This window comes from Belonocnema kinseyi, chromosome 9 (assembly GCF_010883055.1).
Source record: "Belonocnema kinseyi isolate 2016_QV_RU_SX_M_011 chromosome 9, B_treatae_v1, whole genome shotgun sequence".
NCBI lineage: Eukaryota > Metazoa > Arthropoda > Insecta > Hymenoptera > Cynipidae > Belonocnema > Belonocnema kinseyi.
Genome location: NC_046665.1, coordinates 68,335,504 through 68,346,761, shown reverse-complemented (window position 1 = coordinate 68,346,761; position 11,258 = coordinate 68,335,504). Strand labels below are relative to the sequence as shown.

The 11,258-nt window shown below is 28.3% G+C and overlaps 3 protein-coding genes across 9 annotated transcripts in view; 2 read left to right on the top strand and 1 right to left on the bottom strand.

Annotated features, from left to right (window-relative positions):
• LOC117179600 (ras-related protein Rab-5C) overlaps nucleotides 1-6,817 on the top strand; it is a 16,463-nt gene extending 9,646 nt beyond the window's left edge. For 4 of the 5 annotated variants that reach the window (XM_033371573.1, XM_033371574.1, XM_033371576.1 and 1 more), the window contains exons 5-6: nucleotides 2,274-2,398; nucleotides 6,566-6,817. In XM_033371573.1, the coding sequence (XP_033227464.1) occupies nucleotides 2,274-2,386 (113 nt within the window). In that variant the 3' untranslated portion in view covers nucleotides 2,387-2,398; nucleotides 6,566-6,817. Of the gene's footprint in view, nucleotides 1-2,273; nucleotides 2,423-6,565 lie in introns of all 5 variants that reach the window. The other variant, XM_033371577.1, reaches the window with a different exon arrangement.
• Nucleotides 6,818-7,233: 416 nt separating this feature from the next.
• LOC117179599 (coiled-coil domain-containing protein 189-like) lies at nucleotides 7,234-10,613 on the top strand. The gene is made up of 4 exons (XM_033371571.1): nucleotides 7,234-7,608; nucleotides 9,949-10,036; nucleotides 10,105-10,249; nucleotides 10,390-10,613. The coding sequence occupies exons 1-4, from the start codon at nucleotides 7,284-7,286 to the stop codon at nucleotides 10,549-10,551; spliced, it is 720 nt and encodes a 239-aa protein (XP_033227462.1). The 5' UTR covers nucleotides 7,234-7,283; the 3' UTR covers nucleotides 10,552-10,613.
• A 45-nt stretch (nucleotides 10,614-10,658) lies between these two features.
• LOC117179596 (centromere-associated protein E-like) overlaps nucleotides 10,659-11,258 on the bottom strand; it is a 37,984-nt gene continuing 37,384 nt past the window's right edge. For all 3 annotated transcript variants that reach the window (XM_033371567.1, XM_033371568.1, XM_033371566.1), the window contains 2 exons: nucleotides 11,094-11,250; nucleotides 10,659-11,027 (listed from right to left, as the gene is read on the bottom strand). In XM_033371567.1, the coding sequence (XP_033227458.1) occupies nucleotides 10,836-11,027; nucleotides 11,094-11,250 (349 nt within the window). In that variant the 3' untranslated portion in view covers nucleotides 10,659-10,835. The remainder of the gene's footprint in view (nucleotides 11,028-11,093; nucleotides 11,251-11,258) is intronic.

Below are 11,258 nucleotides of genomic sequence, written 5' to 3'. Positions count from 1 at the left end.
AGTTTCAGCTCGATATTTTATTTACAAAAAAAGTTCTTAGGTTCAAAAAAACATTCAGTCAACTGAAAAACTGTGGTCGGTAATATAGGTATTTAGCTGTGTTACATGCCCTTAACTGAAAAATCTTTCTCAGTTAAACATTTAACTCTTCTTGAAAATTCGTATTTTTTGGTTAAATTCAGTTGAAACATCATCTTTTTGGTTCAAATCAACTATTCCTGTTAAAGATTCGTCGTTTTCGTTGAAACTGAATTAATTTGAAAATTTAACTATTTTCTTGAAAATGAATTTTTCTAACTTAAAGTGTAACTATTTCATTTTTGGTTAGAATAGGATATTTTTCAATTGAATATTTAACTACTTGGTTAAAAATTGATCTTTTTTAGTAAATTGATTATTCTTATTATTATATTTTACAATTTCATTTATTTTAATAAATAATAATTTATATTTTTTTAATTATAAAAATTCTTAATAATAATTTAAATTATATAAAATTTAAATTTAAACTATTGCAGTTAATGAGTCATCATTTTAGTTAAAAATGTATGATTTTATTTGAAAATGTATCGCTTTGGTTCACAATTGTACTATTTTGTAAAAAATTCATTTTTTTATGATGAAAGTTTTTTTTATCTGAAAATTTAAGTATTCCATTTTTTGTTGAAAATTTTTTTAGTTGAAAATTCTCGTTTTTTGGTAGAGAAATAATCTTCTTGGTAAAAAATTTAATCACATAATATATACTTCACATTCATCTATCTTGTTGAAAACGCAATCTTTTGACTTGAAATGTCAGGAATTTCTCATATTTTTAGTTGAAATTAATATAGTATCCACATTCATTTTATACATAAAAGAATATTTTTCCCTATTTTCGTGTAAAATCTCCTTATATCCCCTATTAAATATGCACTGAATTTTCGGTATATAAAAATAAATGGTTAATTTGTTTGAATTATTATTCATATGCATGGTCTTTAGGAACAAATTCCAGAAATTATGTTTTAAGTATTATTTATTTATTTCATTATTCGATAGTGATAATATATTTAGGAATATATTGTTATATATATTTTTTTAACTTTCTAAATTCAACATAACTAAATCTCTAGAAACTCGCCTTTATAATAATAATAATAATAATAATAATAATAATAATAATAATAATAATAATTTAGCAGCCTCGGTGGCTCAGTTGGTTAGACACTCGGACTTCACCTCAGAGGTCCGGGGTTCGATCCCTGAGCCGGCACCTCTAGAAATTTTTCAATGTACCTTTACCATCGTGTACTTGGACTGCAACCCAGTCCATCAATGATGGGGTAAAAACCAGGCTTTGTCCAATATGTCTGGGCAGACTGCTCTCATCAGATCACTTGATTGCATTATAAAAATGCGTCCGTGACTGATGATATATACCGGGACAGCCCCGTGCAAAAATGATCAAATAAAAAATCCAACTCTAACCAAAAATGCCTTCGACATTTTAGGCAGTATAAGCCTGTGACAGCATTTCAACACAGAAATGTTTTTTTTAATAATAATAATAATAATTTATCAAAATCGTATAAATATTCCGATTAGCTTGTTTATCGGTGGAAAAGGAGCCTCGGTGGCTAAAAGGAGCCTCGGTGGGTCAGTTGGTTAGACACTCGGACTTTACCTCAGAGGTCCGGGGTTCGATCCCTGAGCCGGTACCTCTAGAAATTTTTCAATGTACCTTTACCAAGGTTCTGGTGGTTCGGAACCCACCTTAAGCTGTAGGTCCCCTAATCCAACTCTAACCAAAAATGCCTTCGACATGTTGGGCAGTATAAGCCTATGACAACATTTCAACACAGAAATGTTTTTTATAATAATAATAATTGATAAAAATCGTATAAATATTCCGACTAGATTGTTTAAAAAAATTTGAAATACTTGAATGGCTTTGTACTATTAAAAATTATACCTGGAAAAATCTGGAATTGTTACCCTGAAATCATTTGTTTGTAGTTTCTCTATTTTTTATTACACTTTCTGCATTATTATAACAGTGTTTATTTCTATGCTGATTTTTTAGCATTATTTTTCTAGAATTGCAAAAAAATTATAAGAAATTCATTATAGGAAAATGATTAATTGACTACAAGCCCATGCTGGATTTCCTGTAATATTTCTTCGTAAGGGTACAATCAGGGTTTTATCAACTTTTACTTTACACTTTGCGGAATCTATTAAATTCGAGCAATTATTTTTCAACTGGCTTATCTAAATCATATTATTTGCAGCTAAAAAACTTCCAAAGAGTGAGCAAACAGGAAATGCAAGTACAAGTGGACAAGGGCGCCGACTAGTCGAAACAGAAGGGCAGAAAGCAACTACCAGCAATTGCTGCAAGTGATTAATCAAATCCGTACGTGTCCCACACACTATACTGGTATCTATTTTTAAAGTAGTTAAATTTATGCTTCTTGAGATCGGCGAAGCGAACGAATCAAATCGTACCATCGATACGCATTTTTCCCGCGAAAAATCGTAGAGAAGGTGAGGAAAAAATATCCATGGACGAATCACGGTTGCGCATTTATACCTCTCGGAGTTGAGAAGTCGTCGATCGCAAAGATTTTAAATACTTTTTATATTACAAAAAAAACCGAGGAGTAACTTGGCGGTCGGGGAAAATATGATTTCAAAGACCACGGGAAATAAATATAATTTTTAGAGGCGTATATATCTCGTTTCGAAACGAAAGACCCTGCCGTGTAATTTGTGTACCGTATGGTGTTTGATAGATCAAGGAAGGCTCATCTCGATGATGCTAATTGTTGTACAGCGTAATTGATTTTATGCAATATGATATTTAATAATATAGATTTTATAAATGGCAAGCCACTTATGGCATCTCTACATACTAACGTTACAAGGAAAAATTATACATATAGTTAAACAAAAAATCGAAATTCGTTATTATATAATAATCAAGAGGAGAGGTGGAAAAAAGAACATATATCTTCGTTTCGTATTCATTGAGTGTCGTGCTTTTGTGGCATCGAAGAATGTCTAGCATGAATTATTATCTAATGGAATGAGCTCAGAAAAGAAAGTTAGTTATCTTTAGCTACTTGATCCATATATATTGAAAAGTGCACCGTCATTATGTAATTAGGTGATAACTTTTTTCTCATTTTTTATCATGCAGATTCTATTGCATTCCTTGTAATATTTTCAAAGTTACGTTTGCAATTTCCGATGCAGGTGAGTGACATTGATCATTGAAATTCGTTCCAAGAGTCATTTCCAAAACTTGAAACATGAAAGGTTAGGTTCAATTGTGGCGTTACAATTTTGACGCTAAATTCAAATTGCAAATGTAAGAGTATATTTTTAGTCCCTGATATGCCATACTTTTGGAAATGATTCTTGTTTAAGATTACATTTTTTAAAGCTGATCAAATTTTTAAGTTGATGTACAATAGGGCTGGACTTTGTTATTTTTTTACCAGTTTATTGGTCGCTTCTACTTTTTAAATGACACCTATAGGTTATTAATTAAATTTAGGAATCGAAGGATTCACGGTTTAAAGACTCACCCTGTAATGTAAGTTGAAAGCACTTTTTGCAGAGAAAACTTCTAATGCACGAAAAACGAAAATGTACCGCGAAAGAGGTATAGCAATTTCTTGATTTAGAGACTGTCATAATTAAGACGTCGATTGTATTTATACAGGGAGGATATTTTATTCTACGTATAGAGACAACAATCGAGTTTACTCTAGACTCTAGACTACAGAACATGTAAGTTCAGTCTGCCCTTCTGATTTTTTTTTCATTTTGTATACCACAACTGACTTCTCCAAACTTAGAGTACAATGGAAATTTAATCACTTTGTAACTCTTTCTTTGTAGATTGCTAAATGCGATTAAATTTTATTTCTTTCGCTGTTAATGTGCATTCTTCATTTGCGGATTCTCACCTTCCGCGTTATCAGAAAAAGATTTCGTTTCGAAATTGAAAAATCATTTCGGGATGGCTGATGGACCGTGAAAACGGGGATTTTTTCAGACTGGGAATTTTACAAATTTTTTAGAAGAAACATCTTTCCAATCACTGGAAATAATACATGATATAATGCAGTATTTAAATCAATTATAAGTTTTTTGAATCTCAAGTTCAGTTGTTAAAATTTCCAATGATGTAATCAGTCAGTTTACATTGCGTAATTCTAATATCTTCTACTTTAAAAACTTTCCATTTTAGATCTTCATTTTAAAATTCAGTTTTGAAGACCTGCACAATTTTATTAGAGGAGTTTTTTTTAGATTTTGTTGCATTTGCGATGCAACAAAATCCCACAGTGGTGTCAAACGCAATAGTTATTTGTAACGAGATTTACAAAACCCAGCTTTTAACCCGAAAATATATATTTTTAAGAAAATAGTTGAATTTCCATACAAATATATCTACTCTCTTTAGATTTTAAAAAATACCTTAAAGTTAAAAAAATTTCGTTTTAAGATCTACGCTCTTTTTTTAAATGTTATGAAATCAGTCAAAAAGTTTTGAAATCTTCTCAAGACATGATTTTCTTATTTTTTCAAAACTTCTAAAATATCTTTTTAAATAATTGTGTTTTCCTAAAAATTGTTTACATCCTGTAAAATAAAAAAAAATATCTTAAGATCTTCCAGGTTCTTTTTTGACATATTTTAAAATCTTAAAAACTTAAAATTAATCTCTTAAAATAAAACCTAAATTATTGAAAATATTCGCAGAAATCTTATTGTCGTTAACGGTATCTTTTTTTTGTTAACGGTTAGAACATAATAATTATTTCCCATTATTTATACAAAAAATTTCAGATATAATACAGTTCTTTTACACCATTTCTGACATGTTCGGCGGAGTGCTGACGGGGAGTTTCGAAAATGTAATTCCAAATACTATTTCTGCAAAAATTTTCAATTGTAAAAAAATTGTTAATATGTTTAGTTTTTCGACACGTTAGTAGGGGAGCTGACTGGCCCTGAACTGGCACTTGGCCTGCTCACTGTGGGATGTTAAATTACACCTCAGATACAATATAATCTAAAAAAAAATAAAAGTACTTGTTAGATTATTCGTCAGCTCCCACTCTATTAAAAGTTAAAAGGGTATTAAAAATGGAAAAATAATTGATTTTGCGATACGATTTTGAATCTATTCAAAATTAAACGATTTATAGATTTCAACGTTAGAAATGTAAGTGTTTCAGCCCGAAAGCCTTCGTAATTAAAAAAATGTAAGCGTTCAATTGTAACTTTATAAAATATTTTAAATCTTAAAATAATTTCAAATTATAGATTCGTATTATCATTGTTTTTGTTCATTTTAAAATACTATTCAAATATTGTATGATTCTAAAATATTCCATTTTTAACCCATTCACTTCGTAATTTTGTAATAAAAAACACTTTTTTAATGTTTATCATTATTTGACCATTAATTAAAAATGAGCAATTTTAAATAAAATATTCAAAACTAAATAATTTGAAACTAAATGATCAATTATTAATTTGAAATGTCTAAAAATAAACAAATTAAATTCAAATTATAAAGTCTTGAGTTGAAAAAAATTGTAACCGTTCATTTTAAATGGTTCTAACTTAAAATTGATTTAAAAAAATTATTTTCAGTTTGACGGAATTTAATTTAAAGTTTTAAAAGCTTCAATTTTAAAATTTGAAAATTCAATATAATTCCACTTTTAGTGCTTGGATATGGAGTGGATTTTTTATTACACTAAATGAACGGCAGAAATCCCAATAACGTGAAGTGCCAATTTTTTCGAAATGTTTTTTTTTTTTCATAAAATTATTTTTTATATTTAGGCCAACACTAATGCACTTAACACTATTAGGATTTCAGCTCTTCAAATGAAAAAATGCAGCTTTATGAGCTGGAATTTTTTAATTTCAATCTCCGCGAAAAAATTGTTCCAATTGGAAAATGACTGGGAATTTTTTCCTCGATTAAAATGGTCACCCTGCGTTTCTTACTTTAGAATTTTAATCCCAATTTCGGGTAAGTATTTTCTTTTCTTCAAGTTTAAAATCTAATCTCGACTTACGATTTTTTGCTAAACCATGAAGTGAATTTTTGTTTAATCTAACAATTATGATATAAAAACTGATTTGTAAATAATGTGCAGCTGTCTTCGACTAAATAAACATATGTTATACCTTGTATAAGTTGCGAAAATGTTTCTTTTACATCAGGAATTTTATTTTGGCCCCTTTTAGCGACAACAGCGCCACCAACTTCAAACTATTGAGTAGCAGTTTGGGACTTCAGTGCTAGTAGTTCGCTTGTGTTGTGGAAGATTTATTTCTCTACTTGCTTAATAATTAATTAATTAACTTCGCGAAACTTGATGCCTCCCCTGATAGTTTGAAAGAGTTAGATTTTTTAGTATATAATAATAGAGCAAATTTAATCATTTTTTTGTAGAAAAAGAATGAGCCTGAGAATAAAAAAATTGTGAAACTGAATTGAATGTTGGGGAATACGAGGTTTATAATAGCATAACTTTCGTTTTTTCAGGTATGTACCATATTCCACAAAAGTAAATACACCGTAAATGTGACCACATTGACTTTAAATGGAAGTTACACGAAGGAAAGCTACTGCGATGAGTGGAAGGTGATCTGTGCATCATGAACATTTGTTTGAGTGAATGAGGAGAAAATGAATGTGTCGTAATGCATTCGACGATATATCACCTATTTTGAGAGAAAAAGAAGAAAAAAAAAGAAAGGAGCAAGACCAGGTCTGTTATTCGGCGGATTTGTAATTCTAGTAGTAATGGGCGGTGTTCGTTATAAATATATAAATATATATAAATACATTATATAATGAATCATAGGTGATATGATTTGTGTAATAATGATAAGTATAATGATAATTCTAACAATAATGATACAATATACGGTAATAACATTAAAGATTTTTGGCACGCGACTCTTGTAAGATAGTAGAGGCCATTCCTCCTGCTATAATTATTATAAATATTTTCTTTGTTAGATAAATCGTGTATAACACTTATTACTCTAAAGTATATTGTATATTAATTTTATTGATAAATCATGATAAATTATGAACGATTATACAAGGGAAAAAATAAACTTGTGAATATTATAAGCTCAGGTTTAATTATTTTTTTATTCAACTATTAAAATTAATTTTAGAGTAACAACGATCGTCATTTTTCTCGTTTCTCTCATTTCAATTTAGCACTCGTCGACACTCAGGTTAATACAAAATGTCGGAAACTTTGTGTGGATGTGGAGAAAGAAAAAAATACGATTCGGAACCGATTGAAGAAGTTCATCGAGTTTTTTTATCCGATACTGTCATTTCTGATCGGATCCTTCCACCGAAGACATCGTCATCTGAACCTGATTTTCATTATGTGGCTGATTATGACGAACTTTGCGGTCCTTGGATATTTCCCAAAAATCCTGCTATTCAGATATACGATGAAGTTTTGGCACCGAAGTTATGCACCTGGGAATTTTTATCTCGGGAGGATATGAAATTTTTGCAGCAAAACCAGCAAGAAAAAGAAGCAATTTTGTCTTTGATTGGTACTTTTTTTTGACTAAGTTGAAGCTTTTAGATTGACTAGAAAACAAAAACGCGCGCAATTATATTTCTCGTCTCGCCCAAATTTTAAAATAAAATATTAAATTAATATTATTACATAGTTTTGGGTTTCATAGCATCTTTTATCTAAAATAGAAGAAAATCGAGGGCTAGATTGTTGATAAATGATGAAAATTGATCCTAGGCAAAATATTTTTATTTAAAATAGCTGATTTTCGGTGAAATGCAATAATCAATTTAATTAAGTAATATTATATAAAGTATAAAATAAGTAATTTAATGATATTTTAGAAATTAAACAAAACTTTAAATAAAATATTTTTTTAGAAATTTTAGACGAAAAATACTGACAAAAATATTTTTTTAGAAATTTTAGACGAAAAATACTGACATAACAAAAAATGGTGGAAGTTTGTAAAACTTCTTTTAAATCTAATTTTTTTTATTTAAAATAACTGAATTTCAGCAAAAACACATATAATCCAAAATTATTAATAGATTCTAAATCTTGTTCAAATTAAAACTATTTTGATTTGAAAATACCAATTTTCGACGAAAAACACTAACATAATAAAAAATTCTTCAAAATTCTAAATTTTTTCTGAAATTTCATAATATTTTTAAATTAACCGATTTTCGATGAAAAACTTATAACCTTAACTTTTTTAAAAATTGTAAGTCATCTTAAAATATAATTTTGTTTGATTAAAAGTACAAATTTCTGACGAGAAACACTAACAGTTCATTCAGTCTTGTTCAAATAATGATAATTTGTGTTGGAAAATGAAGATTTTCTACAAAAAACACTGACGTAACCTTAAATTGTAAACCTTCTTTCAAATCTATACAGATCTCTAGTGAAATTTTGTCCTCAAAATCGAATAATTTTTTACTAAAACTACCAATTTAGACTCCAGCATAACCTGCAATTGTTCAAAAGTATGAATCTTCTTTGTATTAATATACTTTTTTAAGTAAAAAAGATTGATTTTCGACGGTAAGCACTTACTAAAATAACAAAAAAATCTATTTATCCTCAGATTCTTCAGAAAATTCCCAAAGCTTTTTGAATATTTCAGTGTCTAAAAAGACTAGAAAATTTTTTAAGAATTTTTTTATTTTACATGAATTTACAACCTAATTGTAGACTGTTTAAAAGATCATCTTTTTAACTGACACGAATTCTTCTTTAAATTAAAAAAAATTTTAATTGCCTTAAAATCTTCCACATTTTTTCGCCTTTTTTATCTTTGGAAATGTTTTTAAATTTTCTGAAAATCGCTTTAATTATTCGATAAAAAAATTAGTATCTTACCACATTGAAACATTTTGTTTAAAAATATTCTACACTCTTTTTGGAAATTTTAGGGTTTAAAATCCTTTTCAATGTTCTTTTACAATTCATATTTCTAAATAAAAAATCATAACAAATTTTTCGATGAATTTCAAGAAAATTCCTTTCTAAATCTTTTTAGCACTTCTAAACCTCCTAAATATTTTTTAAATTATTAAAATTTTTTTAAAACGTTTAAATAATTCCGAAAAATTAAAGACATTGCCTTAAAATCTTGCAGATAATTTTTTCAAAATTTTGGAAATCTTTTCAATGTTTTCAAGTGTTTTTAAATATTCTCTTAAAATCAATGATTCAAACTAAAAAATCATTTTAAATTTTCCTAGGAACCTAATGAAAATTTGTTCTCTCTTAAAGCGTTTCAAAATTCTTAAAAAGCTTTTAAAATTTGTTGCTTAATTTTTTGAAGTTCGATGATCTCTTAACATTATGTTTTCAAAATGAAAAATAATTCGAAATTTCTTCAGGATTCTTAAGAATTTTTGTTATTCTTTTAAAAACCTTCAGAATTCAGTTTTCCAAAAAATAATAATTCTTAAAAAATTTAAAATAAAACTTGAACAATTAAAAATTTCCCAGAAATCTTAGAAAATAATTTGGTTTAAAATGTTTCAAAATAACTTAAAAGCTTATAATTTTTGTAGAATTCTTCTAAATAAGTTTTTGTGCATAATTTAATTTTTATTATCCTGTTGAAAATGTGAAAAGGTATAAAAATTAAAGCGTATTAGCAAAATGTTTGAACAGAATTATTTTAGAATATTAAAAAATCATTTTAAATATATATTTTCTTTTTTATCAATAATATTTAGAAACATTAAGAAATAAATTTTATCCTGAAATAATATTATTTATTTGGTAATTTTGATTTATTTATTAGGTTCTTGATCACAATGTGTCAGATATTTTCGAGATATTTAGTATCATTACTTTTTAGATAAGAAAAGTAAAATAGTAGTATCTTTAGGAAATAAATTGCCGGAGAATCTTCTGTTTGGAGGAAAGAACAGACATATTTTTCTGCATCTTGTGTGGGAAGTTTTTCAATTCGTGAGGTATGTCTTTGTAAGGAAATGTTTTATTTTTGTTTAAAGATAACTTAAATATTTGGGTCGATTTTCAGAGATAACGGATTTACAGAAAAAGGAATTTCAGTTTTTCTAGGATTGTTTTATAAAACTCATCGATTTTTCCTTTCTCATGCTCGACGAACGATTGAGGAAACGTATAAATTTTTCTATGATGGGATTCTTTTACATTCGGTTTTGGTTAGTAATTCTATCTTATTAAAAAAATCGTCCTAGAATTGAGTGCAATTAAATTAACTATATTTTTATTTTCTAGGCTTCATAATTTTGAATAACTTAAGAATAAAGTTTGTCTTAATTTCTCTCATTAAAAATTACAGCATCCGCCAGATAAAGACGAAGTTTTAACTCCATCAGAGTGTAAGTTGTTGCTTGACCTCTTTCACTCAACCTACATGCAACAGATGATGCTCATACGTTTTGTCTGTCTCCCTAATTACAATTTAGTACTTAAACTCAAGAATTCGCAAGAGGAGCAATGATAAGAAACTGAAATCGAAAAAAAAGATTTCAATAAAAATAAAAAATGTAGAAAAAAGTAGAGAAGAAATAAATTCTAAATTAAATACCAAAAAGAAGTATTTATTAATATAAAAAAACTCGTCAATAATATGTCTATAAAAAAGGCAAAATCGTCATTTAAAAATGCTTTGGTTTACGGTTAGTCGGATACGAGTTTTCCCTAAGTCTTGGAATTTACATCGTCATCGAAGGGTTTCCTGAGATTACAATTCACCAACACGATATTTCTTCACTTGATTCGTCGTCATTTGCTGGTAGAAGATTGATATCCACAATCTCGATTCTCATCGAGTCCGGGGTCGCTTTCAGATTCTTTGCTGAAAATTTCGTTGCCTATCCTCAAGACTTTTTCTAAATATGCTATCCTCGGGAAAAACCAGGAATTTGTGTGAACTGATTTTTTACGAGCCGTTTTAACCGGCCCAACTAATGATCTCTGCAAATTTGAAGGTTTTAAATTAGGTATTCAATTCGAAGAAATAGATTAATTGTATCTACTCACCTTAGAAAATCGAGAATTGGGTCTAATTCCCCAACTAGGTGAAGAACATTTACAAATGTTTTTTCCACCTTGTCCCATAGATTTCAGGAAGCGTTTTCTTCTTTGCAGAAAAGCATTGACAATTCGCCTTTGTTCTTTCACCTTTGCTATCAAAGCCCTGCCGAT